The following is a 21,903-nucleotide window of genomic DNA, read 5'->3' on the forward strand; positions in this document are numbered from 1 at the left end:
TCGCTATCTTCTGATAACAATTAAATTACATTATTCAGTTGAAGTGTCATTCTCATCCAGGCCACAGAGAGGCAATAAAGAGCCACTGCACAACCTTCCAGCTGGAGTATGGAAAAGCAAAACACTAAAAGGTCGTAAAACGAGCAGTTTTTAGTAAACAGCCGCGTTTATTAAAATTGAAGGTTTTCTGTTTGTTGACGTTTTTACTGAACGTGTTGTCTTTCTCATAAGTATCAACAGTGTACAGTTGTGACGGTAAGATACTTTTTGCATTATCTCAAATTATTTCAGTAAAACTAGCGCTAGACACAGTTTTGTCAGCTGGTACAAGTATATTTGTGCATTAGCCTTCAGGATTAGGGTAAGGGGTCTAAAAGGCCTCTTCTTAGAAAATGTGCTTTTTATGGCCACAAAATGCATGAAGATGAAAAATATGTTATATGTCCGTTTTAGTGAAGATTGGACAACATTTATTGGAGGATTATAACTGGAATTACATTAAGCAGTTTGACCGTTCACGTTACCTCTTTTGATTAATTCGTTGAGATTGACTGTCCGTTACAATGAACATCATAAAATGTTATTTCAGGAAATGTAATCACCTCTTCTAAATTGTTATTATTTAAGTAGGTTTAAGAAAAAAAAACGTGATTTATTATTTGTGCAGACTTGCGTCATATTTATTGATTGACTTGTCAAAAATATTTCTAACCAGTTTTATAGTCGTTTAAAAAAGACAAAAGTGAAAGTCTGAATGGGTAAGTCACCCTAAACTAAACAGAAATGTATCAATATGGAAGTATTTTGTCACACATGACAGTTCTCATTGGCATAAATCTACAATATGTTAAAAATCATTGCATGTTAAATCATATTACCTTACAAAAGTGGATTGGGGACAGTGTCTTCTACTTGCAGTAGTTTAGAGACTATTTCAAGTATAGTTTTCATTCAACATGTTGTTTGTTTGTTTTACTACTACAGAGTGCTCTATGGAGTTCCCAAAGCTCCCCCCTCACTCCGGCTCTGTGTTATCAGTAGTGGACATGCACACAGGCGGAGAGCCGCTGCGCATTATCCTGAGTGGGTGTCCAGAGGTGAATGGGGACACCATCCTTGCCAAACGACGCTATGTGAGAGAGCATCTCGATCATCTTCGCAAGGTGTTAATGTTTGAGCCCCGTGGTCACTATGATATGTACGGAGCCCTGCTGGTCAGAAGTGAGTTAGCAGAGGCTGATCTCGGCGTCTTGTTCATGCACAACGAAGGGTACAGCACCATGTGTGGCCACGCTGTCATTGCTCTTGGGCGCTTTGCGGTGGATTATGGCTTGATTAAAGCGCCCACTTCACCAGAGACGCAGATAAACATACACTGCCCCTGTGGCTTAGTGAAGGCCTTTACACAGTATTCCAATGGGACAACTGGAGCTGTCAGATTCCACAGTGTGCCAGCCTTCGCTTTCGCTACAGGTGAGCAATATGGTGTGTTCATGACAATATGATCATAAAACATTTGCAAGTTTGATTGTGTTCAAATGGTGCTACTTTGAAACATATTTTTAAATAGTTTTTAATTAATCACTTGCCAAACTTGTTTTATATATATTTTGTATAATATCATATTTAAATTGTCTTTAAGAGAACTGTTTTCTTCTTTGCCATCCTTGTTTTTCTAGATGTGAGCGTCTCAGTACCAAGATATGGGCCCATCACTGTGGACATCAGTTATGGTGGAGCTCTTTATGCTTTTGTGAGTGCTGAGAAATTTGGATTGGATGTCAACAAGTCCAAGACTAGAGATTTGGTGGATGCAGCCACTGCTGTGAGTGATGCTGTCAAATCCCAGGTAACTGTTGTTATTGTTAACTAAACTAGCTTAAAAAGCATTTTTGTTCATTGAAAAGAACTAAAATAAAATATAAATATTACTTAACTTAAACTGAAAAAATGTTGCCTCAGCAATTAATTGCAGGTTTAAGTTGAATTATGAAAAATAAATGACACTTAAAATCAAATAAAGCTAATTAGAGAAAAAAACAAACAAATAATTATGTTGAAAACACATGACATAGTGATGACTAAAACTAACTCAAATTAAAATGAAAACTGGAAAATAAAAATAAAGCTAATTCAAAATATAAAAACATACTATAAATAATTCTAAGATTTTTGTTGGCAAGTGAAAGAAACATAAACCTTCTTTATTCAACAATGTGTTTTACTGGTCTGTAATTTGTATGATAATTTGCATAATTGACTAGACTAATTGTTGTAATGACTCTAGGTAAAGCTATACCATCCAGTCAGTGAGGATCTGGCCTTCCTCTATGGCACAATCCTTACTGATGGCAAAGATGCTTTTTCTGAAGAGCCCACAGCCAATGTGTGTGTGTTTGCTGATGCACAGGTAAAACCAGTTGTTTATATGAATCTATATACAGGAAGTTCTGGATTTTAGGACTGTTCATCCTAATATGATGAAATCATTTGGTTGATGGCAACTGGTGTTTTGCTCTTTGTGACAGAGGTTTGTTATGTGGGTTGCCAGGTGGACAGAAGCCCTACAGGGTCAGGCGTCACTGCTCGTATAGCTCTTCAGTACCATAAAGGCCTGATCGAACTCAACCAGACCAGAAGCTTCAAGAGTGGAGCTACAGGATCAGTGTTTACGGGAAAAGCAATAGAGGTACCTGTAGAAAATATAAACCATGTCTAGTCCTGGAAATGTAGTTTATATTCTTCAACAAAACCAGTAATTGTAGCTGGTCTGTTGTTGAAGGAGACCACGTGTGGGGACTTCAGGGCTGTGGTAGTGGAGGTCACAGGTCATGCTCACTACAGCGGTGTGGCCAGCTTCACCCAAGAGAGCGACGACCCTCTGAGAGAAGGCTTTCTTCTGCGCTGACTTAAAGGTTACAACTGATATTTCTGCTTCTGATTGCAGGTACGATGTAAGACAGGTTTTCTGAGCTCAAGAGCATGTGAATCTTCTGATGTAGGCTCTTTATAAAGGAAATCATGATTAGACATTGAATAAACGTTTTCTGTGACAGTTACGTCTTGCTTTTCAAAATAATGCTAGTATTATTTATATTGTATAGATGGATAGTTAGATATGACTTCAATACATTTTATTTTTCAACCTTTTTTTTTTTTTTACCATTTACTAACAATTACTTAGACATATTTCACAAAAATATAGTTTTAATGTTTATATTGTTTAGTTCTGTATACTGTATATACACATGCACTAAAGAAAATGATTAAATTATAAAAACCTAAAAGTAATAAGAGTAAAATTGATACATTTCCAGAAGTAAATACAATACACATAATCAGTTCTGGATTATATATAATATAATTAGTTATATAATATATACACTACCAGTCAAACATTTTTGGACAGCAAGACTTAAGTTTAAATTCTCTTCTGCTCACCGAGCCTGCTTTTTTTTTTTTTAAATCTAAAATACAGAAAAAGCAGTAATATTGTGAAATATTTTACTATTTAACATAACTGCTTTCTATTTGAATATATTTTAAAATGTAATTTATTCCTGTGATGACAATGCTAAATTTCCAGCATCATTACTCCAGTCTTCAGTGTCACATGATCCTTCAGAAATCATTCTAATATGCTGATTTGCTGCTCAAGAAACATTTTTTAACATTATCAATATTTTAAACATTTTTCAGGATTCTTTAATGAATAGAAAGATCCAAAGATCAGCTTTTATCTGAAATAAAAAGCTTTTGTCACATTATAAACTACACCATACAAAAGCTTGGAGTCAGTATAAATCAGTCAGTTTAAATCATTAAATATTTATTATTAAATTATGAAATTATAGAAATTAATACTTTTATTTAGCAAGGATGCATTAAATTGATCAAAAGTGATAGACTATTACAAAATATTTCTATTTCAGATAAATGCTGTTCTTCTGAACTTTCTATTCATCAAAGAAACCTAAAAAAAATTATACTCCGCTGTTTTCAACATAATAATAAATGTTTTTTGACCAGCAAATCAGAATATTAGAATGATTTCTGAAGGATCATGTGACACTGAAGACTGGAGTAATGATGCTGGAAATTCAGCTTTGAAATCATAGGAATAAATTACATTTAAAATATATTCAAATATAAAGCAGTTATTTTAAATAGTAAAAATATTTCACAGTATTACTGCTTTTGGATCAAAATAAATGCAGGCTTGGTGAGCAGAATCTTGCTGTCCAAAAACTTTTGACTGGTAGTGTAGCTGTAACTGTATAAGTAAATGCAAATTTAAAAGTAAATGTATGTTTAAAAAAAAAAAAAAAAAAAAAAGGTGAAAAGTTTAACGTAACTGCTAATATTGCCCACCAGGGACATCATCTGACTGTAGAAACAGTGTGGTGACACTGTTTTTAATTATTTTAATATAACATTTGGAATTATTTTTCCTGATGAAGACTGCATGACTGAAACATTGTATTAAAATGTGATTCACAAGCTATAGGAGTGTGTGGGATTCTATCTTGACCTATTCCTCTTATATGATTTACTTGTGGTGGCATTTCAATTATATTTTTGGACAGTTTTTAATAAAAAAAAAAACAACAACATTGTTTCATTTATGATTATTATAAATCCTGTAGTTGTTTTTTTTGACTATCATTCACTAACAATCAGAGGAGACTTAAATTGACAACATAATAGAAAATACTACTCAGATTCTTCCATTTATTCTCTTATGATTCATCTTACAATGGAAGGTTGTGTTTTCCTTAAATTATAAAAGTCCAATGGAGGTATCTTACACTGAAAAAGGAAACTTTGTTACACCATACAACTAGGCTGCTGATAAAACCCAGGAGAGACTCCAGACAGGAAGGAAGAACGTAAGGGAAGAAGAGTATTGCCTTGATCCAGTTACTTACAGATCATTTTAAATATGACTACATTTCACATGAAAACTCCTCGAACAGTGAGACCAACACTTGACATCAGAAACTGCATAGAATCTGTACAATGACCGTCCACAGTGTTTAAGACAACATGGGCTCCAGAGGCCCCTAAAAACACACCTTTAAAAAATCATTCCCAGTCAGCCTGTACCGGATATCACAATGCAGTCATCTTTCTCAAAAAGCAACCCACAGCCCTGGTTAATGTCAGTAATATTCCTTTAAAACACTCTATATGTATTTAAAAAAACAAAAAACAAAACACCTTTTTGTCAAAAGGGCAAAATCCTTTTCTTAAAGGTGTACAGTCACTTTACAGCTTTTCAGTGACCTATGTACAGACACTTGTCATTGAATCTTTAAATAACATCCATTCCCACTTTGAATCAGTCAGAAAAGCAAGAAATGGAGGAGTTCAGATGAGTGACGCTTTAGCATGCCAAGACTCGGCGTCACTTTTGGCAATTTGTTTGGTTACAGTAAGAAAAATTGGGGTTGACAAGATTTGCCGTTTCTATGGTCAGATGAGCCCGAGTTTCAGTAAACCCACAGTTATCTCAATCTCTAATAATATCCTGGTGCTTTGATTTTGATGAAATAAATCATTAAATTAGGTTCATTTGGCAGCCGTATTCTTAATTTCCGAGAGTCTTTTTCTCTCTGCATTTAGACAGGTTTCCCATTACAGTCACATGACGCATGATAAGCTGACTGTCTTTGGGTAAACATGCTTTCCTCCGCTACCCGGGTTCGAGTTTAATCTGAAGAGAGGAGCTAATGAGTGTCCTCCAGACATTCACCACCACAGGGAGGTTGTTTGGTTGTAATGAAATGCGTCTCAGTGGTTGGTCTGCTTGACCGCCGTTCAGAAGTTAAGCTTGGTAATTGGACGCTCCCTGCCGGTGTCTGACGTCTGGCTGTTGATGCGTTTGCGATTGCGCTTCATCTTCGACAGATCTTTATCGAAAACCTCTCCAGAACGCAAAGCCGACACCAGGTCATCAAACTCGCCCCCGTCGTCCTCTCCGTTCTCTTTGGCTTTTCGAGCCTTCTTCTCTTTCTCCCTCTGCTCCTTCAGCTGAAAGATATTGAAAAGATGTCAGATTTGGCAGTGACTGGGTGAAGAATGAAGAGATGAGTTGTGGACCTCTCGAGTGTTTTGGCTTGAGCAAAATTGCATTATTATAGTATTGTAGCAGATATTGTCAGTTGATTAAGGGTGTGTTCACACTTGTCATGTTTGGTTCGATTAAAACTAACTCTGGTGCGATTGCTCTGTTAGTGTGGTTCGTGTGAGTAAAGGTTCTTACGCACTGAATCCGAAATTTTCATATGCATTTTCTCGTTTTTTTTTTTCTTTTCATATTCATCATCCTATCCTATCAAAATGCTTGATACGGAAGCAAAAACGCAAAAAAAAAAAAAAAAAATCGAACCTGATCTGAATTTTTTTATGACCGACGAAAGTTTCAGTGGCAGTGTGTAAACGTGATTGACACAACGTGAGGTTGTATTTATTTTTTTAACGGAAATTTCAGTCTCAGTGTGCAATGACCTTAAGTGTGAACGCTGCCACCAATCAAGCGGACCGAGACAGGGTAAAAAGATGGGTTCCAAACGAACTCTGGTGCGGTTCGAATTAAATATGAACGAATGCAACACGGATCAAATACTTATAAACGAACCAAAAACAGGAAGTAATGACAAAATGTGATACTATGCAACATGATTTGATGAAGGGAACAAGCAGTGTATCCAAAACAAAATGAGCAGAGGGCAAACGTAGAGCAACGAGGAGGTAAACTGCCTTTTATGAGCTTTTTGTGAGTTTGCAGGTGGTAAAAATAAAATCATGTACACGCAAAAATGAGTGTGCTTAGTCCAACAGGCGGCATTAGGTGTGTTCGACTTAAAGCGGCGCTGAGCAGATCAATCAGAATGGGAACTTTGATGTTATACATTCGCAGCGCCGTTTTAAGTCAAACACACCTTTTCTTGTTTGGAGTGTTCGTTGAGTTCCGTCACGAAATGTACGTCATTCAACCCAACCAATCAGGTTATGGACATATCACATTGCCTTTAAAAATGCCAGTGTGAACACTAAGCAGACCAGGACCAAATGTATCATTTTCCTTTTTGGTCCGGACCAAACGAACGGAACTACAAGTGTGAACACCCTAACCTTCTCAGCTGAGATTTTTACGTTGAAAAAAAAAAAGTAGAAAAATATTTATTTGTTGTAAAATATAGTATCTTTGCGAACATTTAAAAAACATTAATAATTGACAAATACAATTTACTAATTTAAAATAACAATAACTAACAATTGTTACTAATTTACTATTACAATAAGCATATAATTTCCACCTTCCAAACAATGAGTTCTTTGTTTTATATATACTGTAATATAATTGTTGTAAGAGTTTTGAAGGACTGTAAAAAAAAATCTCTTTATTCCTATAAAGGTAAAGCTGAATCTTCAGCAGCCGTTACTCTAGTCCTCAGTATCACATGATCCTTCAGAAATCATTTTAATATGCTGATGCCTTGGTGAGCACAAGAGGCTTCTTTCAAAAACTAAAAAAAAAAAAAATCTTAAGTAGGTATTAATAAATAAATAAATGATATTGAGATTAATTCCCTAATTTCCAAAACTTCAAATGTAATTTAATTTAAAATCATCACAGACCTGAGCCTCCATTCGTGCCCTGCGCTCCTCCTCTTCTTTGCGTCGGCGCATGTTCTCGTTCTCTTGACGGGCCTCTGCAAAGGACTGCAAGAACTGGTCGAATATCCCAAAGAACTCATCGGGCTGCATCTTATCAGCATCTTCACCAAAGTGCTTGACCGCCTTAAAGAACTGGAGAACAGAAGCACTGGTCATATGAAAGCCATTTCCTGCTCTCTTTACTTTTAGAGTAATGATATGAACATGAATACTTCAAGAAAATCCTGAAAAAAAAACTCAAGAAAAACTCCTAAACACTCAATATTCTCAAAATATTTAGAGGCACAAACATGGCTCAACAATGTATTTGTCTTTTCTTTTTTAAAATAATAGCTATAAATTACTGGTCTGTTGTTATTACAAGTCTCAGAAATCATTAATGTAAGAAAATAAAATTGAGATTGTTGCTCCATAATGCAGCTGAGAGACAATTTTTCATTTCAAAAAAGTACCATAAAAATGGTTAATGATATAAATATTTAAATATAATAAATAAAATGACTTGTTCATTTACATGACACTGAACAATGTTGCTAAATAATGATACTATATAATAATAATAATAATAATAATAATAATGAAAACCATATTTTTTTACTCTTGTATGACAAAACATATAGAATGAATGTGAGATGTAGTGACAATGAAATTAAATAAAAATGTTCATTATTTAAAAAAAAATATATATATATATAAGAATGTTTTACAGTGCAAAGAAAGTGCAAACCAAGAGGAACAACAAATAGCAGTGAAATGGGTACACGGTAGCATAACAAACTCTGGGGGTCTAATGAACTTCTGTTAAATGAAGTGTGTGACGCACTGCTAGTTATCCGGTCACCGGTAGCCAAGCATAAAGTGGTCTTGTTAACCCAGATTTCTCCAGTGACTGATTACAACCTAAACACAGGGGACTGGAGTCTTGCCATGGCACTGCTGCTGCCTCGTGCCGTCTCACCACAGGGGAGGAGGCCTAGTCTTCCCACAATGCCTTTGATGTGCCTTTATCACTGCCATATGGAACAGCTCCTCCGTGGGCCTGTATGTGCCTGAGCCAAGGGGCATATTTTTATTTCTCCTTTGCCCTGCTTTTATATCTCTTTTTATCTGTCTCAGACTTCAGACAGGAGGCCTAGGTTGGGTTGGAGATACATCTTTTCTGCTATACAGTGCATGTGGCATGTTATTGTGCATTTATGTGTAGGTCCTCTCTGTTCAGACATACTGTATGCATTAAAATACAATTGGGCTGTCCCATTTATGAGAGATTAAAACATTCGAAACAGCTAACAATCCTGTCATAAAATCCCAATATCATGAATTTGCTGCTCTTTACCTTTCGAAAACCATGTAAAAAGAAAACCTTGACATTTTATATACCCATTTTCCCTCACAGGACTAGAAGATATTGTGTAGCGTGCGTGTTAACTGTCTGCCCCCCTCTGCACAGATGGACCTCTCAAAAGCAATAAGAGTTATATGTTCTGTTCTCTCTCTGCGTCCTGTGGTGTCCCCAGAGGCCAGTGAAAGTGCCAGGGTCACTACATAGGAAGCGTTCACAGCGAGAGGTTGAAGGTCAGCTCCTGCACGCAGCAGGACATCCAGAGTGACCGCAGCCTGTTTCTCCAGCTGGCCTTTGAAGGAAAGGCTGAGCACCAGGATGTGCATCTTAAAGATACACACTCAAACAAACAAATGCAGTCCAACACACACTCACCAGTTCTTTGGCCTCGCCGAGGGAGTCCTCGACATCAGAGAAGCTGAAACTGGCCACTGTGATGAATTGGCTGACTACTGACACAAACTTATCCCCATACTCCTGAGGACGCTTCTTCTGGAATTCTAGCTCCTGCATGAGAGACAGAAACTGTGTACATGATTTGCTAAGCATGAGAACAAAGAGGAATCATGCAGCACTTACGCTCTCTACGCTCTTCAAGCCACTGCGAAGATTATTGATCTCCTTCTCCAGTTCAGTCATGCTGGAAAGAAACAATCATAGAGATCCCAGTCATTTTATATGTGATCAAGAATGCAGTTTCTACAGGAGATTGGGGTAAACTGCGACACTTAAATTAAGCTGTCCTCCAGGTATGGAGAAATGATATATAAAAACATAATTTAGTCAGTCTACTATAAAATCCATAAAGGGACACATGGGGAAAAAAGCAAAAAAACTATGCTTTTTAGAAAATCTGAATGCCACGAAACAATTTTAAACTTTTATTATATTTAACTATTGAATATTATTTGTGTTTAACAGTTAAAAATATGAGAGAAAGCTTGTAATTGGAGGCAGATCTTACAATTATAAGTTAATATTTGCAGCATCTGACACATTTACCCAACAGCTACTATTCTATAAATGCTTCATCTATTAATGCATAGCGGTGATCTATAATTTGGATAATTAAAACTTAAAATTTATCAACAAGTATTATATATTTTAATGTTTTTAATTATTCTATTTTTATATGAATTAAATTTAAATGCATTTTTATATACCTTTTTGTTTCATTTTCCATAAATGTTGTTGTACTTGCCATTTAACTTTAAAAAAAAAAAAAAAAAAAAGGGGTAACACTTTACATTAAGGTCCCAACAGTTAAGGTTAGTTAATGCATTAAATTAACTAAATTAATTAACAATGAACAATACATTTGTTGCAGTATTTATTAATCTTTGTTAATTTCAGTACAATAGTTAGTTTATCTCAGGTCCATTAAATAAAAAATTTAAAAATTTTAATAATGTAAATGTTGAAATTTAAATCTAATTTAAACGATTACATTAAATATTTATCTTTTTTACCAAAATGTTTTTTTTATATTTATATCATATTTAAATATTACATTTTAATACTAATTTTATATATTTTTAGCTCAATTTAATTATTAAATATTTGTATATGTACTGTACATCTCTCAGTCACAGGCAGCTGTATATGGGCCTTTCTTAAAATATATGGCCATATAACAAAAATCTCCATATGCCATACAGGCTGACCATTTTTAGTCTATTATCCAAACAGGTCACACTGATAAGAAGCACAGATATGTCTAACAGGCATTTATCTGAACTTTCACCCCTGTGATAGCACTAAAGTGACTCCATTAGTCTGATGCTGCATATAATGTGTGTGAAAGGCTCTGTTTCGAGCTGAGCTATTCTTAGCTGCACAAATGACCTCAGTAGGACTGATAGCCGCTTGTCTTCAAACTGTGCAGCCTTTATTCGTCCTGCCACACAAACAGGCCATTGTAAAGGACTGAACCGTCAAAGTACACAGAGACATGGTTACGGAAAAACCTGTCTGAACTTGCTGACTGGCCACTCAATCTCACTGTACCTTGTGACCCTAGAACATATTTTTATATGCTGAATAAATGACACTGACTTATAGACTGAGTCAAACAAACAGAATCATTTATTTCATTCTTTCTACCCCCTCAAATGAGATCACGGTCTTGTGACTTCACTTGTGGACCGAGCATGATTACATTAGTCTCGCTGGCACGACTAAAAAGTAGTTTAGTGGCCGTTCTACTGTACATTTGGACAGTCCCTTTAAGGCAATGACTCAAAATTAGAAACTATTTTCCAAAGGGTGAGAGTGTCACAAGTGTATTACTCACAATCTGGCCCAAATTTGCTGGCACGCACTTCACAGCAGCACGCAGATCTCGAGAGGTCATCGAGTGGAGATCGCTCTGCTATGGTGGTATGCATGTATCTCACTTCCACTTATATATTTCAGCACCCAGGAGCCAGGAGAGGCGAGGGCCCCATTTCCTCCGACTATAATTTAGGGTTTTGCTCTGCATATGTGAGTAACCAAAAGTTTGTATGACCCACAGCATGGATTTAAGTCCAGTGGTGGGTGGGAGTGACACCGCAAAAACTATTTCCAAAATCCATTTAGCGCAAGTAGACCCTAAGGGCCTGTAAATCGTAAAGCTGATGAAAGAAGCGCACACCAGCCACTCAGCAACTATACCTACTTTACTTTTGCAGCTTCCGGCACATTCTGCAGCTCCTCTGAGAAGATCATGACTTTGGAGTACTTCTTCTCCAGAATGGTGATCAGGTAGTGTAGGAGAGTGATATTCCTGAAGTGGGACAAAGACCACAATAAATGTATGAATATAAAAGCTAGAAATAACTGTCTTCTTTATTTTTTCCCAATCTTCTCACTTGTCGATGCTGGACTTGGTGTCTGCAATCTTGTTGAGTGAGGAGACTTTGAAGCCGTAAGCATTGCCTCTCTGTCCTTTGTTCATGTAGTTGCCGAAGGCCAGCACCACCTCCAGCAACTGCTTGAGATTTCTACTGTGCAGCACCTCTTTAGAGGCCTTGGACAGTGCTGCAAAGTCAAAAACAAAGAGTCACACAAGGCAGAACAAGCCTAAAATGTTTAATGTTCATTAACTATACTGTAACAATGCTGTAATAATTATCACTAGCAAATGTAATATTAGTAGAATAGTCTGTTAATTGTGACATCATAATGTTATTTTTATTATATTAATTATACATTACATTGCACTTGAATACAGTAATTCATATATACTAAGAATGGGACTGTCAGTTAAAAGTAAATAAATAAAAAATGTAATTTAATGTGCACATGCACAAACCTTCAACTTTAGGTTTAATTTCTGCAATCCTCTCTGCAAACTTCTTTTTGAAGTACAAAGACTGTAACCTCTGCTGGTAATGGTTTATTCTGTGTGAAGGACAAAGAAAGAGGATTGGGCCAGGGGAAAATATAAAAGCAAGGTCCATTAAATTGATTGCACACTACATCACCCATAATAGATTCGAAATGAGCTGTAGAGATTTACTGTCTTGCATACGACACAATAAAACACACATGATCTGTATACACAGCATTAATGGTTCCACTGAATAAAGAACAAACAGTCTGAGCCAGTGATCTGAACCTGATGCTGCTGTGTTGCATTCAGCACTCTTGTGTCGGGGACCATCACCTTGGTTACCACACTTGCAGAGGGCCCAAACACAACCTTGGAGACTAAAATCGGACAAGCCAGTCGATTCTTTGAAAGATTTGTCTTCCATCCTCTATACTCCAAACACATCAGCCACAGCGGAGTGAAAAAAACTCACTAGGGTCTCATAAACAGGGGAAGAAAAAGCAAGCAAGCCAAGGCACCTGTGCTTTGTTTGGCTAAGCTCCTCTGCTAGAAAGCCGCATATCTACGATAAGATAGTACTTATTTAGTTACAGAAAATATTGATGCTGAAAGGGATCCTCAGTCTGACCAGATCAATGTGTCACCCAGGATTCATAACCCTTTTCCTTCCTTCCTACAGGAAATCGCATTTACTCCTAACACCATGTGTGAGTGTGTGGATAAAGGAAACAGATCTGAATAAGTCACTGTACAGAGGTGGGTGGCCTTCACGGATGAGATATTCCTTACATACAACGTACTAAGCCAACATCATGAAATCCACTGTGTGGGACTGTGGAGGTGAACAGCACGACGCTCATCGTGGTGCCAAGATGAAATAAAGGTCCAAGCCAATCAACAATGGAGCAACATTTAGGTAACAGACTAAGGTTTTTTAGCTCCTTATTAAAAATGTCTTTCTTTTTAGAGAGTGGGGAGCCTTTATTTTCAAATGGACAAAGACTAACTTAGTTAAGCCATCACATTTATCTAATTAAATAAAGCTCCTCATGATAAAAGTAAAAATGTGAGGAAGGAAAAGTTAATCAAACTATTCATACTCGTGATGCATTTTTTACTTCTTTTTACTCGAGAGGCATCACAATGGTCAAAGACTTGCGTATGTTTCATAGACCAACAAATAAGACGTGTCCTATATGAACAGCCCCCTTAAAGGGTTAGTTCACCCAAAAATGAAAATTCTGTCATCATTTACTCACCCTCAAGTAGTTCCAAACCTGTATGAATGTCTTTGTTCTGCTGAACACAAGAATGTGGGAAACAGAGCAGTTCTGGGGCACCATAGACTTCCATAGTATTTGTTTCCTGTTATGGAAGTCAATGGTTCCCCAAAACAGCCTGGTTACAAACTTTCTTCAAAATATCTTCCTTTGTGTTCGGAAACAAAGACATTCATACAGGTTTGGAACTACTTGAGGGTGAGTAAATGATGACAGAATTTTCATTTTTGGGTGAACTATTCCTTTAAACTGTCACCATGATGATTAACTGTCCTACCTGCTCATTTCATAGAGGAAACGGTCTGCCTTTGCCATGCGGTCCAACTCATGTTTGTGCTCCTCTAGTAGGTCTACATCACACTTCTCTGGGATAAACTTCAGCATCTGGAGCAGTGAAGAAAACACCAATTACAACAGCACTAATAATAGAGAATCATCCTTAACCAGTCTTGAATGAGATTATTTTGGAAGACTATTGCCGCTTGATATATCTCAATTACAAATTTATATCTCAAAATGTGACCGTTTTCCCTAACTGCAACTTTATGGCTCACAATTATGATTTTATCCCTAATGACTACGACGTTATAACTCACAATTGCATATTTTTCCATAATAGTGACGTTATATCTCTCAACTGGGACTTTATATCTGAAGATGTGACTGTTTTCCATAATTGCAACTTTATGGCTCACAATTGTTATTTTATGTCTCATGATTGCAATGTTATATATAGCTCACAATTGCGACTTTTTTCCATAATTTACAAATGCAACTTGGATCTCACAGTTGCAAATGTTTCCATAATTGTGACTTTCTATCTCACAAATTATGACCTTTTCCATAATTGACACTATGTATCCCAAAAATGCAACTTTTTTTTTTTCCATATTTGCAATTTCTTATCTCACAGTTGAGACTGTATAGCTCACAACTGCAATTTTTTTCCCATAATTGCTACTTTATATCTAACAATTGTGGCTTTTTTCCTTAATTGTGTTTATTTTCCACTGTGTCTTAGTATCTCACAATTGTGACTCTCACAGTTGGTATTTTTTATTGTACAAATATGACTTTATATCTCACAATGTGACTTTTTCTTATATTAAACTTGCTCTCATCATTACCTGTTGTAAAAAAATGTTTAGGTTTCCATACATGTTTGTTAACCATGTTAGCTGTATTAAATCCAGAATGCTTTTCCTTCTGTCCCTCACATTCCCATCAGTTCACACTCACCTGCTCCAGCATGTCCTTGGGCAGATCTTCCTGTTCGTCCATAGTCAGAATAGCTCTCTTTATTTCCTCATTGGAAAGTTTCAATCTGAAACACAAGCACAGGATATACAGATCAAGCAGACTGGGACAAATAAAGTCATTTGAAATGAATTCACAAATGAAATCCGAGTGATAGATCCACATCAGCAGAAAACTCAGTGAACTGTAATTAATCACACTGAGAAAAGGAAATTGCTGGGAAATTCCTCCGCTTGCATAAATTTTCCTTTGGCATATAGTATAAATAAATTAGTGTATGTTATTTAGAAGAGCTATTAATCTTGAGGCCCAATGTTGAACCCAAGTGTTTGTTCCAGTTACCAAGAATTTCCTGGCTAACACTATATATCATTACTGGAGTGAAGAAGTGATATTACTACATGACTCATATAAGTTAACCCAGCATTTGCCTGCTTTAAATAATCTGTGATCATCACTGGTTGCGTCTCGACAGCAACATGACATTTGTGGTCAGTTTGTCGTATGCGAGTTCCTGGCCTTTCCACCAATTTGTTTGAGCAATAAATTACAAGTATGTCAAACAAGCTGAAAATCTAGGGAAGATAAATATCCTCCTCCTATAATTGAAGGTGTTGGCAGATCTTCTTAGTAGCCCTCCAACTGAGACAGTCAAACCCGCCCAGAGTAGAATCTATCAGTCCAGCCCACCCCCCAAGATTGCCTATTAATGATACAGAGACGCATCTGATCCAGAGATAGCTGTGTGCGGACTTTAGGCCAAGAAGAACAGGTGTTTGACGGGTCTGAGATCAGCGTTGGAGAGCAGGCTTCGTTCCCCAGCCAGGATCCAGAGAGACTGCGAACCACAGCAGTGACGTGAAACACGGCCAGAGCTCTTTCCATGTTCGAGTCGAGGTGTTTGTGCCAAGCAGCCCTTCCAATTCCCAGCGTTCTGTGTTACTGAGTTCTTTCTAACAAAGTTCACATGCTTACAGGAGTGAGTGAAGTTGAACTCAGGAAGGAAAAGAAAGAAATAATGGGAGCCTCAGTTCATTCAGAGGCAAGCCAACGTCATTATTAGGAGGTCATTAGCGTAACCACAAGACTCCTTCTTTATTGTTTAATCAGCGAATAATAAGCAGGAGACACGGTGGGAGGAAAACTTTCCATTTCATGTGGTCACAGACACTTTACCGTGATTGTGAAATGCCAAGAATCAAACCTTTAGAGACCCAATGAAATCAAAATCAAAGTTTTAGTCACACATTGAACCTTTAGTCCATGTGTTTTGGCTTTGAGAACATCTGTATGCTAGTGCTGATGTTGACAAAATTCGCTTTCAGATATACAGATATACGGAAGAGGATTAGGGCCAAGCAATAATAATAAAAAAATCATCTTGACATTAAAGTCATTATATGAGATTAAACTCACAGTTTTTCAAGAAAAGTGTAAATAATAATTGTTTTAATAAATAAAATCATTTGCACTTGCATCCTGTTAATGTACATCAATACTGAGGTGCAAATAGTATCTGTCACTGTTTATAAGTATAATGTGTATTAACGAGTTTTTCTCGAAACATGATTTTTTTTTCTCAATTTAATGAGTCTATTCTCAACATTTTATTTTGACATTTTACTTCAAATTTAACCTTGCATAATGTGTTTAATCTCAAAATGGTTTTTTTTTTTTTTCCTATTGTTTGGCCCTAATCCTCTTCCCTAGGCCTTTTCCTCATCAAGGAAAACAGACAATATGTTTATGTTTATTAACACAACAAAAAAATTATTACTTTAGTTTTAATAAGTGCTGAAAGAGTGCTTTAAGAAAAAATAGACTTGTGCAAAAAGTTCAAAAGCTTGGCCTACTGTTCAAAAGCTTCAAAAAATGTTTTTGAAAGAAGTCTCTTTTGTTCACCAAGACCGTGTTTATTTGATCAAAAATGCAATAAAAGAGTAATATTTTGAAAACTATTACAATTAAAAAAAAACTGTTTTCCACTGAATAAATTGTATTCCTGTGATGGCAAAGCTGAATTTTCAGCATCATTACTTCAGTCTTCAGTGTCACATGATCCTTCAGAAAGTTTTCTAATATGCTGATTTGGTGCTCAAGAAACAATGTTGAATGTAGAAAACTGTTGTGCTGCTTAATATTTTTGTGGAAACCATGATACATTTTTTCTAGATTCTTTGATGACTAAACAATTCAAAAGAACAGCATTTCTGATCTATTTCTGTACATCTGGCTTAGCAGGTTTCATTTCCTCTTCTGATTGTGAACAGTCAACACTAAGCTGATTAATATGAACTAAGCTCTAATTAGCGATCATTGAGCACGTTACTCCTCAGCCATGTTATCTCCCTCCAGCCAGACCACCATCTCACCCTCCACCGCCTCAACGTCCAGCACCACATTCACCATTCCTAAACCAACACTAATGACTCTACAGGCTTCCACTTTAGAAGCGAAACTATTTAAATCCCTGTGAATCTCAGCTTGGGTGGTCTGTTCGGTGGCTGTACAATGGATTACACCCCAATCTCTTGCTTGTGGAGACTCCTAAGAGACCATTTAGGGAAGATGAGAGTGTAATAGATCCACAGGCCATGATCTACAGATGGTGCTGAAATCGGCTGTTAATGTGTGTTAGATGGGGTCTCTCTGTCGGTCGTTCATAAACTGTCATTAATAAAAATGCAGGGAGGATTTTGGAGTGAATCTGGCAATACTGAAATTGGTCTGGTTTGTTTCATTTAGTTTGGAATCTTGCTTTACGAGAACCTTTTGTGTTTTGGTCCCAAGCCAAACCACAGTCAGTCAGTGAGCTGTCAAAGATCTGACACCATCTGGATTGGCAGCAGTGACCAACTGTTACAGTTCGCTTTGTGGCATTCATTTCGTACAGAAAGGGTAGTCCTGAGGTGACAAACAGATATGTAACCTAAAATAAGAATTGGATCCTGTAATGAAAGCTATTTATAATGACAAGATCGCCAGACAGTGGGAACCCTGGATAATCTAAATAATAAAGTATTAAGCTCTGCATGGAAGAAGTCACATCTGCATAAAGCTTATAAATGGGAAATATGTAAACCCTGAATAATATTCAACTAGCCAGGAGTTCCACAGCTAGGACCAGCAGTAGAGTTTTCCTTTAGTATGTCATATATTTTGGGATAGAGAGGCATGATTGTCCTATTATAAGTGAATTAAATATTTCCTGAGTTTTGAATTGACAATACATTCTTTGAAGATGAAACCGAGGTAATGAGACATGCTGAATTAAAATAATATAAATCTGCACTAAAACTATTTCAAAAGAAATGCTAATAACTCTTTTCAGTAAATGACGCTTGGATACATTGAATAGATACTAAATCTTAATTGTGATTTGACTGAATGAGCTATTTTATTTTTATTTATTTTTTTCATTTTCAAAGGAAATGGAATGCTAATAAACATCAGGACCCATTAGCAGGCCATTCTTCCATGTTTTCAGCCAAGATTTTGGGGAAAACTCTAGACTCTAGAAAAAAGGACTAGATTTAATTATGGTACACTATTTTTCAGAGGTTTGAGGGCAGTAAGACTTTTAAATGTTTTTGAAAGATGTCTCTTATGCTCAAAAAGGCTGCATTTATTTGATCAAAAATACAGTAAAAAAAAAAAAAAAACATCAGTTCGGTCTTCAGTGTCAAATGATCCTTCAGAAATCATTCTAATATGCTGATTTGCGACTCAAGAAACATTTCTTATTATCAATGTTGAAAGTAGCTGTTCTGCATAACAATTTTGTTAAAACCATGATACGTTAATTCTCAATACTCTATGATGAATAGAAAGTTCCAAAAGAAAAGCATTTATTTGAAATAAAAATATATTGTAACAGTATAAATGTCTTTAAATAAATGTTAGCCATGATATTTAATAAATAAGCACCCAAAGGGCACATTTGAGGTATGGAAATCCCAGACCACTGCAATTTGTGGAGCTTCTGCAATCACAGAATCCTTGCAGATTCCTTTTGAGTGAGAAAGTCAAATATCGTTCCTGGCAATGACAACCAAGTTGTCAAGCGTGATTTTTTTTTTTAAGACTCTTAATTAATGAAGCATGGTTCCTGTTCATTTTTAAAGCCCCATGCTGCACTGATTTACAAAGAATTCAAGGAAGCCACCTCATACTTTATAGACGTGAAGAAACTAAGGGGCGTTATGTCTTTCACTGATAGGAAATGGTACAATAACCAAGATGCAAGATACAGTATCAAACCAGGACATAGGAACCAGAAGGTCTAACCCACAGGATATGACATTACATCTGGAGGGCCAGTGAGGTCCACACACACACACCAGCCGGAGGTGAACTCATACCCGGGGCAGACACATCACTCACCGTGAGAGAAGGATGTTGCAGTTCTGAGCCCGGCGGCCATCGATGACAGAGAGCTCTTTGACTTTCTTGGAGCTCAGCACATCGTCTTCAGTCTCTTTCTGTTTGGTCGGAGTCACAAAAGAGATACATTTCACTCAAGAGCAACTTTAAAGATCAGGTTTAGAATAAAAGAATTGATATACTCTCAAACTCACACAGCCAGTCAAAAGTTTGGAATTTTGAGATTTTTAAATTGTTTTCAAAAGTCTTACCAAGGCTGTTTATTTCATCCAAAATACAGTAAAAAGTGTGAAATATTATTAGAATTTAAAATAACTGTTTCCTATTTTAATATATTTTGCAAAGCAGAATTTTCAGCAGCCATTAAGGTCCTTGCATACTGAGTCCGAAATTTTCATATGCGTTTTTTCGTTTTTTTTCATATTCGTCATCCTTTCCTATCAAAATGCTTGCTACTGATGCGAAAATGCGTAAAATCGAACCTGATCCAAATTTATGACGGACGAAAGTTTCGGAGGCAGTGTGTAAACGCGATTGACACAACGTGAGGTCGTATTTATTTTTCAACGTACGAAAATTTCAGCCTTAGTTTGCAATAGCCTTTATTCCAGTCTTCAATGTTAGATGATCTTTCAGAAATCATTCTAATTTCAAACTTTTGATACAAAATGAAAGACACATAGAAAGAGTGAGTGGGGGAGAGATGATGCAAACACTATTAGATCTGTTTAATAACACTTACCTGCTTGCAGTTATTGACCATAAAGAAGTCCTAGAATGCAGGCAAGAAGCAAGGAAGATGCAGCACATGTTAGAAAGACAGCGTAGTCTGGTGAATTCAGCCAAAACAAACTCAAACAGGCATGTGCACATGATGACATTATTGGGGTGGTGAATGGTGAGCGTGAGGGTGCATGAAAGCAGAGCCTTCTGGGAGGTCTGTAAATGCAGTGTAAATGTGTGTGTGCACTGAAATATGCATGCTAGTTGATCACAGATGACCGGTTAATGTCTGAACAACTGTTAAATATCACAAGCTACCTCTCCAATTCCACCTTGTATCAAATCTAGATGCTCTGCAATAGTGGACAAATTTGGTCTTTTCTCTAGCAAATCAAAATGTCTGAAATCTGCACAGTAAAAAAGCCACAATTCTGAGAAATTACAACAAATAATCGCAGGGACAGGAAATTAATTGGAATTGCAAAAAATATAGTAATCATGCAAAATAGCTGCAACTATAAGAAATAAAGTCAGAGTTAAGTTAACTGTGACAAATTAATTTGCAATTAATAAATAATATAAAGTTCCAGGTGTTAGATATATATTATATAAACAAATTATTATTATTTTTTCCCTCAGACAGAAAATGGTTTCCATGCTGTAATAATCTGGTTTCCATAATTCTGTAAATAAATCTAATACATTTTGAGAATTTGATGAAATTGGAGAGGTTTTATGAATCTCTGTTTTAATGCATTTTGCATGCTTTCAAGTTACTTTAAAACCAGCTTAAAGTAATTTATGCATTGTTTTAAAATATGATTATAAAGACACGATCAAGTTTCGAGCTGTATCCAACCTAGCTTTTTTTTTTCTTTTTCTTCTCTAATTTGACTGTAAAGCCATGAGAAATGTATGTAATTTCTTTATAATGAGACTAAGTGTGTGGTTTACCAGGCATAATGAGGATGGTTTGCCAATGTCTGCTTTTCATAGAAAACTGCTGGTGATATCAATGCATTTTACAGTCTGCTAATTCAAACCCCATGCTCTGTGATGCAGGATTACCATGGGTAAATGTATGAATACCATGCATGAGAGACAGTGAATGCTTTGTGAGATCATTCTGGATGAAAACCAGTGAAAGAAGCATCGTTTAGTGACCTGTTGCCTCTGATAGGCAGAGAAAGTCTTCTCAATGTCCACCAAGTCTAGGATTTTGAAAACTTTGCTGTCATCAATGTCTGTCCAGACTGTTCCCTCAAGCTTGTTCTGTGGAAGAGAGTGGGATGTGTAACTCAATTACTGTCCAGTCCAAAGTCACATGTAAGTCACATGCTATATTTTGTTAATCGTAAAACTCTGACACTCAAGTAGAAAATGCATTGCAAAATTCAAAAATAAATCTAAGATGAAGTTGGAAAAAAAGGCATCTAAATAAATCTGCTAAATAAATAAATAAACATTTTATTCAATGCTAAAATGTTTAATTACATTAAAAGTCTGAATAAATAACATTTTATTCGATGCTAAAATCTATGTATAAAAATTGTTTCTTAAAATTAAAAATATAAATAGCATTTCATTCAATTAAATTCTAAAGACTATAGACTGAAATAGTTTAAAGAATTAAAGAATTTAAATAAAATTTCACACTAAAAAGTATCGATAATTTAAATGTGAATAAATAATAAAAAATAAATAATAATAATAAAAAACGTACTATTAAAAACATATATAAAAATAGTTTCATGACATAAAATTTTTTAAATCTAGTCCTCTACCCAAATGAAAATCTATGACAAATGCTGACAACTTGGCAACATTTAAGACAGTTTTGACACCAATTTGTCTTTCAAAAGTGTTTCTTGATTAAAAGTGGAGGCTTAAGAAACTGATTTTAGTCTCTGTGAGTGTCA

The 21,903-nt window shown here is 36.0% G+C and overlaps 2 protein-coding genes across 5 annotated transcripts in view; one reads left to right on the forward strand and one right to left on the reverse strand.

Moving 5' to 3' along the window:
* The first annotated feature begins 83 nt into the window (after nucleotides 1-83).
* Nucleotides 84-14,766, forward strand: LOC131526884 (trans-L-3-hydroxyproline dehydratase). 2 transcript variants are annotated; one of them, XR_009267552.1, is made up of 8 exons: nucleotides 84-255; nucleotides 985-1,473; nucleotides 1,680-1,849; nucleotides 2,288-2,410; nucleotides 2,552-2,689; nucleotides 2,783-2,947; nucleotides 13,021-13,257; nucleotides 13,967-14,766. XR_009267552.1 is itself a non-coding variant. In XM_058755566.1 (6 exons), exons 2-6 carry the CDS (start codon nucleotides 993-995, stop codon nucleotides 2,906-2,908), a joined length of 1,038 nt encoding a protein of 345 aa, XP_058611549.1. In that variant the 5' UTR covers nucleotides 84-255; nucleotides 985-992; the 3' UTR covers nucleotides 2,909-3,519. The 2 variants fall into 2 exon arrangements, 1 of the variants encoding a protein (XP_058611549.1); XM_058755566.1 differs by lacking the exons at nucleotides 13,021-13,257; nucleotides 13,967-14,766 and having other exon boundaries at nucleotides 2,783-3,519.
* Nucleotides 4,712-21,903, reverse strand: part of daam1b (dishevelled associated activator of morphogenesis 1b) — an 83,310-nt gene continuing 66,118 nt past the window's right edge. For 2 of the 3 annotated variants that reach the window (XM_058755563.1, XM_058755564.1), the window contains exons 15-26: nucleotides 21,149-21,256; nucleotides 20,004-20,033; nucleotides 19,262-19,359; nucleotides 14,861-14,945; nucleotides 13,899-14,005; nucleotides 12,321-12,409; nucleotides 11,878-12,046; nucleotides 11,685-11,792; nucleotides 9,605-9,665; nucleotides 9,401-9,532; nucleotides 7,645-7,815; nucleotides 4,712-6,033 (exon numbers count right to left, since the gene is read on the reverse strand). In XM_058755563.1, the coding sequence (XP_058611546.1) occupies nucleotides 5,821-6,033; nucleotides 7,645-7,815; nucleotides 9,401-9,532; nucleotides 9,605-9,665; nucleotides 11,685-11,792; nucleotides 11,878-12,046; nucleotides 12,321-12,409; nucleotides 13,899-14,005; nucleotides 14,861-14,945; nucleotides 19,262-19,359; nucleotides 20,004-20,033; nucleotides 21,149-21,256 (1,371 nt within the window). In that variant the 3' untranslated portion in view covers nucleotides 4,712-5,820. The remainder of the gene's footprint in view (nucleotides 6,034-7,644; nucleotides 7,816-9,400; nucleotides 9,533-9,604; nucleotides 9,666-11,684; nucleotides 11,793-11,877; nucleotides 12,047-12,320; nucleotides 12,410-13,898; nucleotides 14,006-14,860; nucleotides 14,946-19,261; nucleotides 19,360-20,003; nucleotides 20,034-21,148; nucleotides 21,257-21,903) is intronic. The other variant, XM_058755565.1, reaches the window with a different exon arrangement.

Source organism: Onychostoma macrolepis, chromosome 20 (genome assembly GCF_012432095.1).
Source record: "Onychostoma macrolepis isolate SWU-2019 chromosome 20, ASM1243209v1, whole genome shotgun sequence".
Taxonomy (NCBI): Eukaryota; Metazoa; Chordata; class Actinopteri; order Cypriniformes; family Cyprinidae; genus Onychostoma; species Onychostoma macrolepis.